The sequence below is a fragment of the Thalassophryne amazonica genome, chromosome 15, assembly GCF_902500255.1.
Source record: "Thalassophryne amazonica chromosome 15, fThaAma1.1, whole genome shotgun sequence".
Lineage (NCBI taxonomy): Eukaryota > Metazoa > Chordata > Actinopteri > Batrachoidiformes > Batrachoididae > Thalassophryne > Thalassophryne amazonica.
The window spans coordinates 46,042,698-46,064,644 of NC_047117.1; the positions used below are offsets into that span (position 1 = coordinate 46,042,698).

Below are 21,947 nucleotides of genomic sequence, written 5' to 3' on the forward strand. Positions count from 1 at the left end.
TGTTGGAAAAATACTGAAGCTTCATTTCCTAAATTAATGTTGATAAAAAATTCCCAGATAAGTAAAATCAACTCTTCAAAGAAAAAAAAAAACAAACAAAAAAACAAAAATTCAGAACCACCATCAAATCATACAATAATGACACAGGTTAGTCCAGATATTTTATGAGACGCCAAAATTTCTTTCTACAAAACAGGTCGCACAGAACAAGAGTGTGTCAGCACATGGATCCATATAATGAAATATGTCCTCTGCATTTAACCATCTTAATTACAGTGAGACACAATCCAACCAGGAGGAGCCGTGTGCAGCCACAGTCCAGAGCACAAGGACCAACTCCAGATGTGGAGATGTTGGAGTGCCCAGAGAAAACTCAGACACCAGGAGAACTGTGGGAATTCTGGAGTCTGTAGGGGCCCTTAACAAAAGTTGATGGGGGCCGTCCAACAAGGGTTCATCACCATGATGTTGTACGTGTGGTCCTGGACTTCACTGTTAGGCCTTTACCCGAGTACTATTATGTGTCGGACGCAGTCGGTGAACCGACCAGCGTTTGACATTAGGACCCAGTATAAAATAAGCAGAGCACGGTTCAAAGGATAACAGAATTTAATGACATAACAGTGAGTGCTTAATTAATAACAAATAAGTGCGCGGTCTGGCGAGGTGGAAAAACGGTGCGCTCCCAGCAGCACAAACGGTCCGGAGCCAGAACAGTTCGGACCCAAGGACCCCGCCGACACCCCCCAGGTGGCCGCGACCAACCGAGTCTGTGAAAGAAGAAACCATCATGTGAGTCCACCACTCCACACACAGAGAGACCACTCAAAGGTGTACATAATCAGCAAACACTTCCTGGCTTAATCACCAATCAGCTTCCCACCCTGCAGGCATGGAACACCCAGTTCAATTCTCCACTGCAGTGGGAGCTGATTAAACGACTAACATAACAGCTCAATATAATAAGGTGTGAGGGACACCACATCTACTGACTGTACTCATGTTAGTCACAAAACCTAAAGTACCTCAGGAAGTGTGCTGACGAGCGTGAGACCTCAACCCCTCCTCTTTCACAGACCATGACATCAAACCTGGTACGGTCTCTGCGTCCATGATGATGAGATGGTTCTCCGAACGTCGATCTCACCCATCTGGTCACAAGGTCGAGTCTCTGGCAAATACACACTGTGTACTCCAGACTTAAATGCAACCATGCCCCAATCCATATAGATGCACCACAGCTGTGAGTCCTGACGAGCTGCACATGACCAGCCTCAGGTGATCAGGGTGAGGTCCTAATAACTCAGCCACCCACCACTCAGTCCTGAACGCATGCCACCTGGAAGGAAAAACAGAAGACAGAAAACAGAAGACAGAAACAAAAGCCAGCCAGGCACCCCAGCCACACAACAAGTTCTGTGCTACTTTGCCATCTGAATCATTTTAATAATCTTCTCCTATTTAGTTAAAGTGACTGGAGACCAAAAACATTCCAAATGATATTTTTATTTGAAGTAAGAAATATTTGCAATACAGTGATCAAGGAAAGTAATTCAATGTGTATTTGAAGATAAGTCAATGTTACATTAATGCTGCTGTGAGAAGATGAACAAATATGTTACAGTTGTGCAGCTCTTTAAGAAAATAAGTTTAACATCAAAGAGTAGAAAAGTGATGATCCTGAACTACACATTATTACTATGTTAAAAAATGTCTTCAAGCGTGGGTTTTAAGAAGTCCCTCCTGTCATTGCTGTCCTTCAGTGGGGGATCCTGCTGTACAGGATGATCTTCTTGGGGTCATCAGGTTGTGGACAGATGATGTCACAGACATCTTTCAGGAGATCGAGGTTCTCCAGGATGTCTTCAGGCAGCTTGGTCTGGAAAAGATACAAATATATTAGAGTTGAAAGTCCATCAGGTAACTTTTCAGAAGAGTTCTCACAGACACTCAAGTCTGTTTTTAATGACGTGGTGTTTTTTAAAGTCATTTATTGATCACAGCTGCTCTGACTGATGAAGAAGGTAAAAGCAGATAGAATGTCACTTACTTTGTATTTGTCCTGGAAAACCTTTGGCAGCACCTTGGCCCAAAGTCCATGAGGGAAGGTCCTCAGCAGCTCCTTCAGCTTCAGCTTCAGTTCTGGGCTGAGAGCTGCAGGGGAGGAAGGAGGGCTGGAGGAGGAAGACAGGAAAGATTTCATCAGATGATTCTCTCTGTGACACTTTACCATCACTTCACTGTGTGTGACATGAGTTTCATCTCAGCTTTAATTCAACATTTCAGCTATTTCACTCCCTCACTGTTCCCTCTTCTTGTTCCCCACAGATGCTGATTTATCCTCAAACATCAGACCATCACCTGAACTTTTGTCCAAACTTGATATGTGGATGACAGTCAGCTGCGGGAGTTGCCACTAAAGGGTTTGTTTTGGCAAAGGTCAAGGTCAATGGGGTGAAAGGTCAAAATTTTGTGCACCAAACATAGCACACATTTGGAGGTGGATTCTGGAATTGCCCAGGTCAGATTAAATCGATGAAGGTGAAGGTCACTGTTGTTAAAAGTAAAAAAAAAAAAAAAAACAAGTTTCTTAGTCTGATTTACATGAAACTTGGGACACATTTGCAGGTGGTTTTTGGAAATGACCAGCAAGTTCACATTTTCCTGACCTCATGTCTTCCCTTCATTGTTGGCTGACTCCTCCCAGGTCCTTTTACTGATTTCTACCAAACTTGGCAAGTCAATGAAAGCTGACCCTGAAACTGCCCTGAAATAATTAATTTTGTCAAAGGTCAAGGTAAAGGAATTTGATTTTCAAGTCACAATTGGGTCTCCATGCAACCAAAGTTGAGACTGTGTCCAAATTCTTGCCACTTCATTGGACCTGTGTCTTGTGGCTGGTGAACTGTCCCAGGGCTGTCCCTTCTCAACAATCCTGTGTTATGTGCAGACGCAGGTTGAGGAGCGGACCGACGTCTGACCAAACCCAGCACTAAATAACCAGAAAGCGGTTCCAAAAACAAAACAAATTTATTTCCCTCTTGTGCAATAATTGGTGTACAACATAAATGTGCAGTTGTCTGGCGGAGTGAAGGACGGCGCGCTCTCCAGCGCCCAAATGGATCGAAGCCCGACGCTTCTGGACCCAGACTCACCGCCGAACACCCCCCAGGTGGATACGACAAACTGACTCTGTGAAGGATGGAAAAGGTGAGGTAAGTCAACAGAGCTACAACAAATATCCTTCAGAGGCACACACTATCAGCAACACATTGAGGTCTGAATTTAAGCTTTATGTAAATGAGCAGCTTCTCACAACAGGTGGAGGATCATCATTCCGTACGCCACGGCAGTGAGAAGCAAACTGCACAATTCTCATCAATGTTCAAATATACTGCGTAAGAAAATACCAAATTACTGTTAACACTTATTCAGACAATCATCACCTCTGATGTGTGCTGACAGCATGTGTCCCTCACCCGTCCTCCTTCACAGGCATGATGTGTCAAACCCTGGCGCGGTCCTCAGCGTCTCACAAACGAACGTCACAAGGTCGAGTTCCCGGCAATTCTGCTCGAATCACTCATGGCTTAAATGCAGAACGCCATCTCATTATCTGCTTCAGCTGAAAGTCTTTAAGTTTGCACGTGAGCATCATCCACAGGTACTGCAAGTCATTAGGCCTGCACGTGAACATCCTCCACAAGTGCAGTCAATAATGCTGATGAGGGTGAAGGACTCTTCTGCCAGTACCTTCTCCACAGACAAAAACCAGTTTGCATACCACCTGGAGAGCAAAGAAAAGAAAACAACACCAAAATGTCCAGCCAAACCCCCCAACACACAACATCCTGTTTGTGATTTTTGTTTTTGTTATGGACAGGATTTCAGAGCTTAGTCAGAGATTGGAGGGTGTCCAGTTTGGTGATCTCAGAATAACATCTCTGCTTTTTGCAGATGATGTGATTCTGTTTGTGTCAGACTGAGACCTCTGATGCGCACTGGGCATGTTTGAGGCCCAACATGAAGCGACTAGGAAGACAATCAGCACCTTCAAATGCTCATGAGCTTTGGGTAGGGACTGAAAGAACAAGATCATGGATAAAAGGGAAATAATGTCCCTTTGTACGGTATTCCAGCCTTACACTCAGGGACAGGGTGAGACATTTCAACAACGAGAGAGACTTGGAGTAGAGCCATGGATCTTTCAGACTGAAAGCAGCCCACAAAGGTAGTTCAGGCATCTACTGAGGATGCCCCCTAGTCATCTCCCTCATGAAGTCTCCCACGCACGTGGGAGGAGGCCACAGGGAAGACCCAGGACACACTGGAGAGATTTTATCTCCAGGTGGCTTGGGAACATAGAGGGATTCTCCAGAAGGGGGTTAAAGGTCAGAACAGGGAAGTTTGCGTTCAGCTGCTTAGTCTGCTGACACATGACCCAGATAACTGGCAAAAATGAATGAATGAATTCGTAGCAAATGTGAGTTAGACTCTGGAATCGCCTTGCCTAGGTCAGCAAGAGGTCAATGATTTGGGTGAAGTCATGGTCAATATGGTCAAACGTCAGACTGCTGTAGCTGTTACTGTCTTCATGCCCACAATAAGTCCTCTTACTAAGTCATAAAAAAGACACAAGGAACAAAGCAAGTGTGTAAGTCCAACTCTAAATCACATAATTTACTCACTGTGCTGAAGACGGGAGTGAGGACCGGCGTTCTGTCGGGACCATCCTGATGTCCCTCGTCACGATGACACTGGCATTCTGTCTGCTGGAGGTGGACATTCTGTGAGGGGTCTGAGGTTTGTCTGCAGAGAGAAAGAGAGAGAAACAGTCTTCAGCTAAAGACTACTGACTCTACAGATCTTCAGAAATCTGATCCATCAAACAATAATAATTCAATTAAAGGTGGCAACATAACAACACACTGACAAAATAAATGTCCACGTCTCTCCTGGACTCAGAAGTTGCACACAAACATTTCCTCAGGTTTAAAGCTGTATCAGGTAAATTTGGCTCAGGGTTGTTTTATGCAAAGCACCAAACCAAAAGATTTACAGACTTTTCCAAACTGTCTGAAAACCTTTGTCATGACTTTAATGTCATTTTGTATTTATTCTAAGACAAACCTGCACATACAACATTCATACGGTATAAAAATTAAGAACATGGATATGAAGAATGTTTTGTTTTTTCCTGAAAAGGGGTTCGAACCTCAGAGTGACTGACTCAGGAACATCTTGATTGTCTGTTCAGTTCTAATCCAGAAATGTCACTTATGATTCAAATGGAAAGAAAAATGTACAATAAACAACAAGCAGCAGAAAGAGCTGGAAAGGAGTTTGTTTTCAGATACGTTTATCTGTTTGTTTCTGAGATTACGCACAACTTTTCAAGACGTTTCCAGAATCATTCAGAAGAACGAGCCCCTCAGTGACAATTGACTTGTAATTTCTTCGTGTGCAGCATCGACAGCAAAGTAAAAGGAGGGTGAATTAACGCACAATCATTTTATAAGTTCTTCACATTTCTCCCTTGTCCTCGGGTCGTCACAGCAGATCCACAATAGAGCTGTATGTGATTCAGTGGTTAAGGCCACATGACATGGAAAACCTGCTGGGGTGGCCTTGAACCAACAACCCTACGCGCCTGAAACAAGTGCACAAACCACTTGGCCACCTTCATTTTAAAGAGCATTTTTTGACGTTTACTGAGAAAAGCATGCACACGTGTACATCCACAGAAAGTCTCTTCAGCCAACCAGGTGTGTCTGATTAGACTTTTGCTGATTCGGTTCCGACATTAAGGGGTTAACTTTGAGCTTGCCCCGTACCATTACATTGTTCCAATTCCACAATGGAACAGTTAAAATTGTTTTTGTCCCAAGTGAAATGTTGAAACTGAAAATGTATAAAAATAATGCTCGGGTTGAAAAATCCCACAGTTACCCTTAAAAAGATTATATTCCAAAACCAAAATTTACCGTTGAATACTTGCGGTGCAGCGGGTCTGACCCTCACACTGGTGTTGATCTGGTGTGGTCGATTCATCTCCTTTGAGACGTGCTGAAGGCTTCTCACCTTGGCAGTCTGGGGCTCAGTGGACGAAAAACACATCATCTGCAAAAGAGTCAAAAACAAACATTGATGTGTATAAACCACGACCACGACCAGCAGTAAAATATCAGTATTTGGTGTAATTATATGGATGTTGGATGGTGTCATAATGGCACATATTGTTTTATCAGTGTAAGTTAAAAATCACAAACATTTCTTTTGACATGTTGGCTGTAATCTAGATGTGAGACACCAACTGCTGCTTTCAGCATATCAAGTTCATTTGTCAAAGTATTTCAGCTAATCTTCATAATTTTATGCTGCCAGCTGTTTATTTTATGCACCTTGTGTTATAGATATGTTGTGAAACAGAAGCTACAGTCCCAATTTCATCACTTTCCTCTGTGTGAGGTTGGAACCTTCAGCATCTGATGGTGAGTAAACAAACTGGAAATTTAATTCTGATGTGAAAAATATTCAACAGGCAGTAAGTATATAATGTAGAAATAGGTCCGCCATTGGACACATGACAGGTCTTCAGTCAGTTTGTTTTGACCTTTCTTTGGTTTTCCTTTAGGATCTCACAGGATCACTTGCTTAATGTGACTGAAGTCTGATTTCTTCCATTTACAGAGAATCATCCCAACTTCCATCATCTAATAAAGACTTCAGCATTCAGAGGTTTGGTTCAGTTCTTTCCAGAAGAAACTTTAAAAGTGAGTTTACAGGGTTTGATACAAGTTTGATTTGTAGACCATGTAGTTTTTGGATCAGAGTTGATGTAATCAACCTGAAGTTGCTTATGTTTGACAAGAGAATGGTCAGAAATTATTTTATTCCTCAAATAAAAGGAATGTAATATGCTGCTAAAATTAAGAACAGATATTATTTATATTGGAGTTTCTGTTTTAGATTTCTGAGTCTTACAATTAATGTCGGTAAAACAAAAGGCAAGAAAAATCACATTTAATAGTAAACAATCGTATACAAATGCTTAGAAGTTGTCTGCTTCAGAAATATAATGTGCTATTTATTATGGATTTTGGCATGTTGAATTCAAATATGACAATAACAATGGCTAACTGGCTACTTTTTCCAAGATATACAAGGTTTTACATTTTGTGACATAATTATATTGTAGTAGCTGGGGTACTCGGCGCTGCCCGGGTTAACCTGTTTTAGACATAAGCCAAATGCCAATCATTTTAATCAAAACAATTGCCCAACATTTGTTTTTGTAATACTGATGTCTTATAAATATAATAGTTAATGGGCTAAAGTTTGTCCAGCAGAACTATAAGAGGTGGACTCCCCAAAATAAGTGGAAATACTTGTTTAAAAGACAAACACATTTGAAGTCCTTCATGCAGACTTTGTTTTTCAATCAAATCTGTAACAAAATTACACACAAAAGGTAGGTAACAGTAAATGTAAATATCAATGAATCAAAATTGAGGTAGTGGTGTATTTCACTGTTTTTACATTGCAATTTTAGAAACATAAAATGAATGTATTCAGACAGGAAGGCAAACTGGGTTGTACAGGACAGTCAGGTGCTTAACAGTTGAGAACATAAAGTAGCTGAAGGAAGGGATTAAATAAACAGAGATGGCCAACACATATACAGAGCTGGAAATTTGAATCTGCCTGGCCATACCCACAGCCTCAGCCTAAGTATGTTTGGAAATTTGAATCTGTCTGGTCATACCCACAGCCAACTATTTTGAGAGTAATTTTCAGTTCAGCTTTAAAAAAAAAATGGTACCAGTTTGTTCCCCATGTCATGAGGATTCAGAATATATATAGTTTTTAGGACTACATATTATAGTTTGGGAGTTTATCCCGGACAGACAGAAGTGGCAGCATGAAAAGCACATGGTACAACACTGTATGGTCTTACATAAATGGCTATTTTGGGGGTAATTTTCAGTTCAACTTTTAAAAAAATGGTACCAGTTTGTTCCCCATGTCATGATTCAGAATATATATAGTTTTTATGGCTACATATTATAGTTTTGGTGTTTATCCTGGACACACAGACAGACAGACAGACAGACAGACAGACAGACAGACAGACATAGCCCTTTATGTATACAGATTAACAGTAGAGTTTTCATGAAAAATCATAAACAGGTTTTTTTTTGTTTCTCTGACTGTTTGTGTAATATTTCACCTGTTCTCTTCTTGTAACACTTTAAAAATCAGCAAAAGGGTTATACGAGGTCTGTCAATAAAGTTACGGTCCTTTTTATTTTTTTCAAAAACTATATGGATTTCATTCATATGTTTTTACGTCAGACATGCTTGAACCCTCGTGCGCATGCGTGAGTTTTTCCACGCCTGTCGGTGACGTCATTCGCCTGTGAGCACTCCTTGTGGGAGGAGTCGTCCAGCCCCTCGTCGGAATTCCTTTGTCTGAGAAGTTGCTGAGAGACTGGCGCTTTGTTTGATCAAAATTTTTTCTAAACCTGTGAGACACATCGAAGTGGACATGGTTCGAAAAATTAAGCTGGTTTTCAGTGAAAATTTTAACGGCTGATGAGAGATTTTGAGGTGATTCTGTCGCTTTAAGGACTTTTCACGGTGCGAGACGTCGCTCAGCGCTCTCAGGCGGCGTCATCAGCCTGTTTCAAGCTGAAAACCTCCACATTTCAGGCTCTATTGATCCAGGACGTCGTGAGAGAACAGAGAAGTTTCAGAAGAAGTCGGTTTCAGCATTTTATCCGGATATTCCACTGTTAAAGGAGATTTTTTTTAATGAAAGACGTGCGGACGGGTCCGCGCGTCGGGACGCAGCCGCCGCGACGCTCCGCCACAGGAAAAACACCTCTGTTGAAAGCCTTAAGGACAAGTTGGAACATGTCCTGCCTGTTAAACAATTTCTCATATACTCACTCCACTGAAAGCCATCAAAAGCCGCCTGGATTTTACAAATGGTTATCAACACGGAGGTGTTTTTCCTGTGCCGCCGCACCGCGTCGGCTGCGTCCCGACGCGCGGATCCGTCCGCACGTCTTTCATTAAAAAAAATATCCTTTAACAGTGGAATATCCGGATAAAATGCTGAAACCGACTTCTTCTGAAACTTCTCTGTTCTCTCACGATGTCCTGGATCAATAGAGCCTGAAATGTGGAGGTTTTCAGCTTGAACAGGCTGATGACGCCGCCTGAGAGCGCTGAGCGACGTCTCGCACCGTGAAAAGTCCTTAAAGCGACAGAATCACCTCAAAATCTCTCATCAGCTGTTAAAATTTTCACTGAAAACCAGCTTAATTTTTCGAACCGTGTCCACTTCGATGTGCCTCACAGGTTTAGAAAAAATTTTGATCAAACAAAGCGCCAGTCTCTCAGCAACTTCTCAGACAAAAGAATTCCGACGAGGGGCTGGACGACTCCTCCCACAAGGAGTGCTCACAGGCGAATGACGTCACTGACAGGTGTGGAAAAACTCACGCATGCGCACGAGGGTTCAAGCATGTCTGACGTAAAAACATATGAATGAAATCCATATAGTTTTTGAAAAAAATAAAAAGGACTGTTACTTTATTGACAGCCCTCGTATATTAATCCTTAGTAGCACAGTGGTAGCATTTCTTAAAACTACAGCCAATCAACAATTTTAAACATTTTCATTCTCCGTGGCCCAAAATTAGTGAACTTTGAATATCTTTATTTCAGAGGATTCTGGCTGTAGACCAGTGAAAATGATCCTTGGGGGTTGATGCAAATTCTTCAGTTGTGAATTCTAAACGTTACTTTGTGTGTGTGTGTGTGTGTGTGTGTTGTGTGTTTGGCAGAAATTTGCCTGTTTAAAAAAGTTCTTTCTTTCTGAAATGTGGCTGACAGACACTGATCAAGTCGATCACTTGATCCAAACAAATCACAAACCTCTCCAAATCGATTCTGCTGCATGTGGATGATGGAGGGCATGCTGAGGAGCAGAGACATCAGCGTTCTGTGTCCCATTTGTCTGAAGGCGACGTGTTCTCCAGTCAGCAGTTTGTACTCTGACTTAAGTTGGGTCAGTGACAGTCGCCCCTTATTCATCTGGAGGATGGCTCGGACAGTCTTCTGAAAAAGTTCAAGATCTTCCATCTGTGGAAAAACAAATTCAGAGATAAAGAAACAAACAGACAACAAACAAACAAGCTGAAACATTTATTCATTATTTCCTTTCCTTACCACTGTCGCCTGTGTGCTTGCTCTAGGGGTTGTGTGAAGCGCTTTGAGGCAACTTTGTTGTGATTTGCCGCTATATAAATGAAGAAAAAAAGAAAAAAAAGAAATTGAAATTGGAAACTGACAAAATGAAAGTTGCAGATGGAGACAGTGAAAACTGTCATCTGCATCACGTCACATATAGAACGTGGCCTTTATGCTCCACTGATGGATAAAGTAAAACTTGAGTAAATCTGCAGTTACTTGGTGGAATATCATTTTAATTTCTCCAAATTATTTTAACATGACATTAAATGTCTCAATGTGACTTTAAATTTAAAACAGATAAATTATTTGACAAATCCTCTACATTCTTTTATTTAAAAAAATCTAATGTCTAAAATACTGCTCAATTCAATGCATTTTAACCAGCAAAGTTACAGTATCTGAATAAATGTCCCCTGTCTGCCTCTGTCTTTATTTACTTGAACGGACCCACAGACAGCGTCAATTTACCCGAAATTCAGAGAAAGAGATTTTGAATGTTCACAGTAATTGGAAATAATTATTAAAGGTGTCTGTTGTGCTTGATTTATTATTATTTATTTATTATCGGAAGTTGCCAATGACAACTAATATGTTCTTTCTGGAACTGTAAAAGCAAATAAACAGAAAACAAGTTGGATGGTGCGAATAGTTAAAAAAAAAAAATTACATTGCTGTAGACAGGTGAAGATGTCCAGTTGTTATTCCTGTTCCAAGCGCATCCAACTGCTAACTAGTTGTGTGAACTAAGTGTTAACCAGTGCTGAGTGAAAAATGACGGTGGAGCGATTTGATGTCAGGTGTCACCCATGGCAACCAAACAAAACGAAACAAACAAAAAAACCCTACAACAAATAAATAAATAAATAATGGCTATATTAAAATAATTTCTTTTGAAACAATTACTCAGGAAAGAATTGTTGAGTTTAACTGTAAACAAATGTTTACAGTGATTTTAGTATCAGAAGCCTTCTTGATTTATTTTTACTCCTGATAAGGTATCATCAGACAAATCCCCCTCCAAGTGAAACACAAACTGCAATTAATAAATAAAACTGTTAAAAATGTAGCTGCACCCGATTTTGTAATTTATTTTTAAAGGTATGACTGGAGGTTGCCAGTGACTATGATCAAGTAATAAAAGTCATACAAACCCGTAAACAAGTTAGCTGGTCTGAAAGTCTTACTTTGCTGTAAACAGGTGAAGATGTCGTTATTAGTGCTATTCCAAGCGCATCCAACTGCGAACTAGTTGTGTGAACTAAAGTGTTAACCGTTGCTGAGTGGAAAATGACGTCAGAGCGCTTTTACGTCAGGTGTTACCCATGGCAACCAAACAACACAAAACAAACATACGGAGGAAGAGTGCCAAAATTAAATAAATAAATACGTCATTAAATAATTACTTAAATATGTAATTAATTAATTAAATGTCATTAATTAAATAAATACATCATTAAATGGTTAAAAAAATGTGTCATTAATTAATTTAAATTGAGAATAATTACTTAAATATGTCATTAATTTACATTGGAGAAGTAAAAGTGCCAAAACTAAATAAATAATCATTAAATAATTACTTAAATGTGCCATTAATTAATTAAAATTGGAGTTAAATACATAAATAATTATTTCAGTATTTAATTATTACATGGTCAAAAACATATATAATTATTTCACTATTTAATTAATTGTTTCATGTTCCTTGTGTTGCAGTGCGTCATATCTGTCAAACTAGGCCATCAAAGTCAGTGGGCGGGTTTCTAATACTTGGTTACCCAGCAACATCAAGTCACGGCAAATTGATTCCAGAAAATGGATTGATGCAGAGCTGGTGAACACATTCCTATACACCGGGTGGCGCTGTTCACCCCTACGGTGGCTTAGATACTCCATCAAAATTAACTTTATTTGCAAACACTAAAAGGTAAGGTCCTGCTGGCCTCGTGCCGCTCTGCACTTCCAGCAAACAAACAAACCTCAGCTTTCACTCATTTCTGAGTGACAAAAGTCTAAAAAAAAAAGAAAAAAAAAGTGCATCAGGTGCTGTGTGAGGACGAAGTGGACAACACGACCATTCAGCTCCTCAGCCACGTTTTATTTGTGTCTTTGATTGATCCCAATAATGCCTCAAGATTAGCTTCTTTTATCGTAAAATTGTATTTTTTCTTTTCTTGTATATAATTAATTTACAGTAACCCCCTTCTGTTCTGTTATTTTTTATGTGTAAAGATGTTTCAGGATTTTGTATAGTACCCATTTTATTTGTATTTGATTTATCAGTAAATTATATATCTATATCTATCTATTTGTATATATATGTATATATTTCCTTTATTTAACCAGGTAAAAGCCTCATTGAGATTAAAAATCTTTTTTCCAAGAGTGAGTTGGCCAAGAAGGCAACACAGCAACATGGACAGACATAACATACACAACAAATATACAAAATGTATATATATATGTACACACACACACACACACACACACACACACACACACACACACACACACACACACACACACACACACACACACACACACACACACACACACACACACACACACACACACACACACACTTCAGTAAATAAAATAAAAATTACATCATCCAGCCAGCATAGTATACAGGTAGTTACTAAAATGCCATGTATAAATAATTAATGGTAAAATAAAAGTAGTAAAGTAAAAGTAATATTAACAGTAATAGTCTAACACTTGCAAGTAAATGTAAATATTGAGCTGTAGAAAGCTTTCTCATTTTCATTATTTTCTCTCGTCTCATACAGGTGCACTAGATGCTGCAAACAGCAGCTGGAGACTGAAGTAAAGGAGCTGGATAAAGATTTTACCACCCTTCAAGATGACAGGTGGGCATGACACAAAATCAACATTTCAAATGAAAATTGTGACCATTAGTATTAAGGTTTTTAAAATGTGCAGATAATTTTTACTGTTCAGCAAAGAAGATGCTCTGAAAACCCAAGCAGTTGCCCGACTTCGAATTCTTGTGGAAGGAGCCATTCACAGATTGAAGGAGTATCACATCTGGGAGCACACTCCTCTGACCATGTCTGGGAACGCGCTCTCCCTCTGACAGTGTCTGGGAATGCGCTCTCCCTCTGACAGTGTCTGGGAACGCGCTCTCCCTCTGACAGTGTCTGGGAACGCGCTCTCCCTCTGACAGTGTCTGGGAACGCGCTATCCTTCTGACCTTGTCTGGGAACGCGCTATCCTTCTGACCTTGTCTGGGAACGCACTCTTCCCTCTGACCGTGTCTGGGAACGCGCTCTCCCTCTGACAGTATCTGGGCACGCGCTATCCTTCTGACCTTGTCTGGGAACGCACTCTTCCCTCTGACCGTGTCTGGGAACGCGCTCTCCCTCTGACAGTATCTGGGAACGCGCTATCCTTCTGACCTTGTCTGGGAACGCACTCTTCCCTCTGACCGTGTCTGGGAACGCACGCTCCCTCTGACAGTGTCTGGGAACGCGCTATCCTTCTGACCTTGTCTGGGAACGCACTCTTCCCTCTGACCGTGTCTGGGAACGCACGCTCCCTCTGACTGTGTCTGGGAACGCGCTCTTCCTCTGACCTTGTCTGGGACAGTCAACCGGCTGTGGACCAACTACTATGTGATGACCGACTTCCAGGCATGACTTGATTTGAAAGACTATATTCTTGCTGAATAAAGCATCATTTTTTGTCTTCTTTTAAATATTAAAGTGTGAATTCACCCCAAGAATCAAACCTCTGTTCTTTTGCACACCTCTGCACATGGATCACACAGCTGTAAACAGTATATTGGCCTGGTTCTGTTGTACTGTATATAGTTAGTTATATGTGTATATTGAGTATGAGAAGAATCACTCATTTGAGATCTAAAATTTTTTGTCAATGACACTAACATTTAGTAAACATTTAATAACTTGATAGCACATGGCAGTTTTTTTTTTTAATTATTATTTACAATTGGTAAGCTTGGTAATTAATTCATGATGCACTGCAACACAGGGACCATGAAATAATTAATTCAATAGTGAAATAATTAAATACTGAAATAATTATGTATTTAATTCCAATTTTAATTAATTAATGGCACATTTAAGGAATTAATGACACATTTAAATAATTATTTAATGATATATTTATTTATTTAATTTCGACACTTTTACTCCAGTTTAATTAATGACACATTTAAGTAATTATTCTCAATTTAATTAATGACATTTAATTAATTATTTAATGACATTTAAGTAATTATTTAATGATGTGTTTATTTAATTAATGACACATTTAAGTAATTATTTAATAACATTTATTTCATTTTGGCACTCTTATTCTTCCATAGTCTGCTACTGACAAGCCAGTTTTGAGTTTAAGCACTGCCGATGCTTTTGAGTAGACTCAAAGGTGATCCCAACACAAAAAATGAGTCAGCGTTACTGTCTTTGTGTGCCCTGCCCACTGTTGTAAGGAAGAGACATTTTCATTGACAGCATACAGAGCCCCTGATGTGACAGAAGTCATGAAAAGCAAAGCAGGTTTGACTTACGGTTTGATTTAAAAACCAAACTAATTCTGGACGGTTTATTTATATTCAATCAATCAATTTTTTTATATAGCGCCAAATCACAACAAACAGTTGCCCCAAGGCGCTTTATATTGTAAGGCAAGGCCATACAATAATTATGTAAAACCCCAACGGTCAAAACGACCCCCTGTGAGCAAGCACTTGGCTACAGTGGGAAGGAAAAACTCCCTTTTAACAGGAAGAAACCTCCAGCAGAACCAGGCTCAGGGAGGGGCAGTCTTCTGCTGGGACTGGTTGGGGCTGAGGGAGAGAACCAGGAAAAAGACATGCTGTGGAGGGGAGCAGAGATCGATCACTAATGATTAAATGCAGAGTGGTGCATACAGAGCAAAAAGAGAAAGAAACAGTGCATCATGGGAACCCCCCAGCTGTCTACGTGGTTCAGGGTCACCTGATCCAGCCCTAACTATAAGCTTTAGCAAAAAGGAAAGTTTTAAGCCTAATCTTAAAAGTAGAGAGGGTGTCTGTCTCCCTGATCTGAATTGGGAGCTGGTTCCACAGGAGAGGAGCCTGAAAGCTGAAGGCTCTGCCTCCCATTCTGCTCTTACAAACCCTAGGAACTACAAATAAGCCTGCAGTCTGAGAGCGAAGCGCTCTATTGGGGTGATATGGTACTACGAGGTCCCTAAGATAAGATGGGACCTGATTATTCAAAACCTTATAAGTAAGAAGAAGAATTTTAAATTCTATTCTAGAATTAACAGGAAGCCAATGAAGAGAGGCCAATATGGGTGAGATATGCTCTCTCCTTCTAGTCCCTGTCAGTACTCTAGCTGCAGCATTTTGAATTAACTGAAGGCTTTTTAGGGAACTTTTAGGACAACCTGATAATAATGAATTACAATAGTCCAGCCTAGAGGAAATAAATGCATGAATTAGTTTTTCAGCATCACTCTGAGACAAGACCTTTCTGATTTTAGAGATATTGCGTAAATGCAAAAAAGCAGTCCTACATATTTGTTTAATATGCGCTTTGAATGACATATCCTGATCAAAAATGACTCCAAGATTTCTCACAGTATTACTAGAGGTCAGGGTAATGCCATCCAGAGTAAGGATCATGTTAGACACCATGTTTCTAAGATTTGTGGGGCCAAGTACAATAACTTCAGTTTTATGTGAGTTTAAAAGCAGGAAATTAGAGGTCATCCATGTCTTTATGTCTGTAAGACAATCCTGCAGTTTAGCTAATTGGTGTGTGTACAAATCTATTTGTAAATATGTAATTTTTTTTAATTTGTAAAAAAAGGCATCTACAAAACTGAAAATTCTGTTTAAGTCTGACTGATACAGCGCACTGAATGGCGACCATGACATTTTGCCCCAAAATGCATAGAACACTGCTATCTACTGGATGGCAGTTTTCGTGTAAATAGCATCCAACTGTCATATGGTTGCCATTCGGTGTGCTGTATCAGTCAGACTTAATTTTCAGTTTTGCAGATGCCTTTTTTGTTTTACAAATGAAAAAAAAATTACATATTTTCAAATTACAGTTCTTTGCTACATTTACAAGTGCAAGTTAAAATTCTACCATGCAAAGCAAAAGCCATACATCAACAACATGCAGAAACCCTGCCGCCTTCTCTGGGCCCAAACTCATTTGAAATGGACAGACGCAAAGTGGAAAAGTGTGCTGTGGTCTGATGAGTCCACATTTTAAATTGTTTTTGGAAATCATGGACGTCGTGTCCTCCGGACAAAAGAGGAAAAACACCATCCAGATTGTTACCAATGCAAAGTTCAAAAGCCAGCATCTGTGATGTATGGGGGTGTGTTAGTGCCCATAGCATGGGCAACTTACACATCTGTGATGGCACCATCAGTGCTGAAAGGTACATCCAGGTTTTGGAGCAACACATGCTGCCATCCAAGCAACATCTTTTTCAGGGATGTCCCTGCTTATTTCAGCAAGACAATGCCAAGCCACATTCTGCACGTGTTACAACAGCGTGGCTTCGTAGTAAAAGAGTGCGGGTACTAGACTGGTCTGCCAGCAGTCCAGACCTGTCACCCATTGAAAATATGTGCCGCATTATGAAGCGCAAAATACGACAACGGAGACCCCGGTCTGTTGATCAACTGAAGTCGTACATCAAGCAAGAATGGGAAAGAATTCCACCTACAAAGCTTCAACAATTAGACTCCTCTGTTCGCAAATGCTTATTGAGTGCTGTTAGAAGGAAAGGTGATGTAACACAGTGGTAAACATACAGTGGGGTAAAAAAGTATTTAGTCAGCCCCTGATTGTGCAAGTTCCCCTACTTAGAAAGATGAGAGAGGTCTGTAATTTTCATCATAGGTACACTTCAAGAGACAAAATGAGGGGGAAAAAAAAAACAACAACCAGGAAATCACACTGTAGGATTTTTAAAGAATTTATTTGTAAATTATGGTGGAAAATAAGTATTTGGTCAATAACAAAAGTTCAACTCAACACTTTGTAACAATCTCTGTTGGCAATGACAGATCCTGTAAGTCTTCACTGGGTTTGCACACACTGTAGCTGGTATTTTGGCCCATTCCTCCATGCTGATCTCCTCTAGAGCAGAGATGTTTTGGGGCTGTCGCTGGGCAACATGGACTATCAACTCCCTCAACAAATTTTCTATGAGGTTGATGTCTGGAGACTGGCTTGGCCACTCCAGGACCTTGAAATGCTTTTTACGGAGCCACTCCTTCGTTGCCTGAGCGGTGTGTTTGGGATCATTGTCACGCTGGCAGACCCATCCACATTGCATCTTCAAATGCTCTCACTGATGGAAGGAGGTTTTGGCTTAAAATCTCACGATACATGGCCCTGTTCATTCTTCCCTTAACACAGATCAGTCGTCCTGTATCCTTTGCAGAAAAACAGCCCCAAAGTATGATGTTTCCACCCCCATGCTTCATAGTAGATATGCTATTCTTGGGATGCAAATCAGCATTGTTCTTCCTCCAAACACAACGAGTTGGGTTTTTACCAAAATGTTCTATTTTGGTTTCATCTGGCCACATGATATTCTCCCAATCCTCTTCTGGATCATCCATATGCTCTCTGGCAAACATCAGACGGGCTTGGACACGTACTGGCTTAAGCAGGGGGACACGCCTGGCACTGCAGGATTTGAGTCCCTCTCTGTGTAGTGTGTAGCCTTTGTTACTTTGGTCCCAGGTCTCTGCAGGTCATTCATCAGGTCTCTCCGTGTAGTTCTGGGATTTTTGCTCATCGTTCTCATGATGCACAAAAACAATAAAGTTTATCAGTTTGAACATTAAATATCTTGTCTTTGTGGTGTATTCAAATGAATATATGTTGAAGAGGATTTGTAAATCATTGTATTCTGTTTTTATTTACATTTTACACAAACTTCCCAACTTCAATGGAATTGGGGTTGTAAATAAACCATCCAGAATTAGCTTGGCTTTTAAATAAACCGTAAGTCAAATCTCCTTTGCTTTTCATGACTTCAGCCTCATGTCAGGGGCTCTGTATGCTGTCAAGGAAAATGATTATTATTTTTTTTAATTGTAGTATCCAGGCCCTTTCTGCTGGGGTCGGGTTGAGCTCAGACAGCTCCTCATGGCTGTCTGTCTGCTGCAGAACACAACAGAAAAGTAACGTGTGATTTTAGGGTTTACAAATCTTTTTGACCGTTCGGCTTTACTTACTATGCCAGCAAATAAAATGTTAGCGGAATAAAAATTAGCGAAACTAAATTTAGTGGAAGCTAATTGGTCCGCTGATGGTTTTTGAAGTTCGCTGAAAAGCTAATCCAATAACAAAAACGTTAGATTTGATAAGTAGCGGTTAGCGGAACTGTGCCCACCACTGAAAACCATGGCAAAAATAAATCCCACATGATAATTCAACCATTGCGGCGTACAGAGTTGTGCTGTGCTGCTGAAGTGAGCCAAAACACAAAAAAAGAAATTAAAGTTCCCTGGAAAGGCTGCGTCTGACACATGGGACAGCATGGCCCACTGCCAGCAGTGACAATGGCACACACGTGCAAGGCGTGCCCCGTGCACACACATAGCTGCTCATTCACCCGTTATGAATGCACGCGCACGCACACACCCACCCAGCAATCATGTCATCAGTCCACCACCTGCTCTACGCACATGCACATGAGGTCAGTAGCGCTGGGAAGACAAGTGAAGGTGTGATTGCATGAGTGAGTGAGTGAGTGACCGCACCATGCCGGCTTTGACACATATGGCATGAGTCCGGTCCATACGTTGATTGTACTCTGATTTCCAGTACCGGTGAGACAGACCGAACGGTCCCCCTAAAAACTGGCCCCCCTCATCACAGTTCATATATTAACACCTCGTTTCTGCGTCAAACTGCACTCCAGTCATCATCTATCTCAGCGACAGATATTTGAAGCTTTTGTACAACAATCATTTCCACATAAATTCTGCATTATTTCATCATAAAAGGTGGTGGATAGATCAGAGCACTGCTAAACGGGCTGCTGCTGATACGTTCACTGCGCATCGGACATTTCAATGCATCGCGGAATTTTGCCTCATTTCTGCTTAAAACAGCCTCGTTTTTGCTTAGAACTGACTTTATAATGATTTAAGAGGTTTTACCTTTATCATCTGATGGTTAATAATCTCATTTATCCATTTGATTGCTTTGAGTGAAGAGACTCCGTCTCAGATGTGCTGTTGTGGTCCAAAATGACACATGCGCAGATGCAAAAGGGGGACCGATTTTTAGGGGTAGACCCTTCGGTCTGCTACACCGGCAGGGACTATGAAAAGAGGAACACAGTGCTGCCTCCCACTCCGCTCCCATGTTTGCCACCTGGACGTTTGGACATCGGGCAGTCTTCAGCACCTTTTATGGCTGTCTGACGGCAGTCTGTGTCATCTAACTGTTGTCTGCATACGCTTTGGATGCCATTGTGCAGGTGTGAACGAGGGAGTCTGGCTGCATTCTGACACTGCTGACCACGCCTCTTTCCCTCCTGATTGTGTCCGATTATGGCAATATTTGCTGTGCTGGCCTGGTTCTTGCACAATCTTGCTATGTGTGATGGGGACTTTAGGATAGCGTGTGACCGAATAATCTTTCCAGATTCTTAAAAGCTTGAGATTGAGAACTATTTGATACAAGCCAACATGTACTGACGACAGCTCTTGTACATGTAACATAATAGGCCAACACGTGGGAGATTTCTGGCACTGTATAATTACTCTCAGTCACGTTTGTCTGTTATAGTAGAAACTGATTTGCAGCTTGCTATCTGAAGAGTGTATTAGCCGAGACCAACTTATTATGAAGCATTGCTTCATTTCACTTTGCTTACAGAGCTGAGTCCGACTTCTCTTACAACAGAGAGTGGTGTCAAGCCGTTCCATCCATCATTATGAGTTGTCTGCTCCGTTTGGTTGTATTGATTCAATGAAAATTGCTGAGTTAACTGTAACTTTATTTGAAATGAAGCAAATTACTTAAATTACACCATAAAAAGTGAGTTTGTTTGGTGTTACTCTGCATTCGTGACCTGGATCGTTACACTTCCTTATTAAATCACCTGTTTGCACTCTTAAAATGACTACCCATCCCCTACAATAATAACTGGCACCCTCCTGTACCCTTGTTATGGAGCCTCTCGTTCCCACCTGGTGCCTGCCACTGAATAGTCAAACCGGGTTGAAAAGCCAAACACATATTTGTTCCATCCACCCACTAAACCAGTTGTTTCTAATTAGTTCAACTCTTCAGGCAGGTAGATGAGCTCATCAGTGAAACCCCCAGGTGATTTTAGGATTGTCTGACTTTAACTCAGTGACACCAAGGTTTTCCACTTTTGATGTGAACCGCACTTGTTTAGTGGTATTTTTCTATAGCTGTGGCGTCACAATACATTCTTATACAATACTGGATTTTTCCACTGGTAAGTCTCTGTGCACATCTGTACTCTCTGTGTACCTACATGTGCATTTGCTGCTGCAATGTCTGAATTTCCCACAAAATTCACCGAAGTCTTCAGACCTCGATGATCCATGTCAGTGCTTACCATCCACCCACAGTCCCCCATACGTGACCCTCCTCAATATTCGATTAAACACAGCTGATTTTAAGATCATCACCAGTGAAATGAGATTTGTAATATTTTTTACCTGTTTATGGCCAGACTTGCCTGCATGTGATGGTGTGGTAACTTGAGATCCATTGAAGCTCTGAGCACCAAAGTTTAGAGGTACATTGCATAAGACCTCAGACAAGTGCATATATGGCTGTCAAGGTCATGGGAATGCAGTTGTATTTCTATGTATTGTTCCCTCTCATTCTCTGCTTCCCTCTTTCCTTCCTTCCTCTCTCTCTCTCTCAACCCAGCCAGTCGTGGCAGATGACCACTCCACAGCGTTTGTTTATGCCAGAAGTTTCTTTCAGTTAAAGGAAGCATTTCCTTGCCACTGTTGTTTTATGCTTGCTCTTCAGGGTCTGCCTAAATGATATAATAACAGAAGTGGAAACTCCATCTTCAGTGAGTAAAAGTTGCACCATCTATTGCTTCCACCTGCACACCCACAACAGGTTATTTCACTGGTTAGTTTATCTACCTGCCTGTAGAAATGAACTAATCAGAATCTGTTGGTTTAGTGGGAGGATGGAACAAATACATGGGTAGGACTTTTACTCATTGAAACCGGCGTTTTTCAGCTCTGTATAATACAAAGATGTAAATCATGAAGCTCTGTGGATTAGGGCTGCCACAAATGATTATGTTGATAATCAACTGGTCACCGATTATTTTTTGTGATCAATCGACTAATCGGATCATATGTAAATTGGGACTGATCACACCAGCATGCAGCTGTTATTTGCCTTTGAATGTTGCTATTGTTCATTATATCATTCAATTAATTATTCACTATGTGTTACTGTTGGCAATATTCTTCTAATATATTCATGCCAACGAGAGAGAGAGAGAGAGAGCGAGAGCGAGCTTCTCATAGGTTGTATCATATTTCTTTTCCATCATTGTGGTGAAGTGAGATCGGCCTCATGTCAATCACCAACACGTTTAAAATTGGTTCAGTCAGGATATTTGCTTGCTGAGGTGTGTATGTTGTTGGCTTGGTAACAAAG

At 40.8% G+C, this 21,947-nt stretch overlaps 1 protein-coding gene across 1 annotated transcript; it reads right to left on the bottom strand.

Moving 5' to 3' along the window:
* Positions 1 to 1,759: 1,759 nt before the first annotated feature.
* Positions 1,760 to 20,892, bottom strand: LOC117526586 (tudor domain-containing protein 7B-like). Its single transcript, XM_034188644.1, has 6 exons — positions 20,872 to 20,892; positions 9,946 to 10,152; positions 5,985 to 6,120; positions 4,689 to 4,809; positions 2,051 to 2,174; positions 1,760 to 1,879 (listed from the first exon to the last, which is right to left on the bottom strand). The coding sequence occupies exons 1-6, from the start codon at positions 20,890 to 20,892 to the stop codon at positions 1,760 to 1,762; spliced, it is 729 nt and encodes a 242-aa protein (XP_034044535.1).
* Positions 20,893 to 21,947: the final 1,055 nt, after the last annotated feature.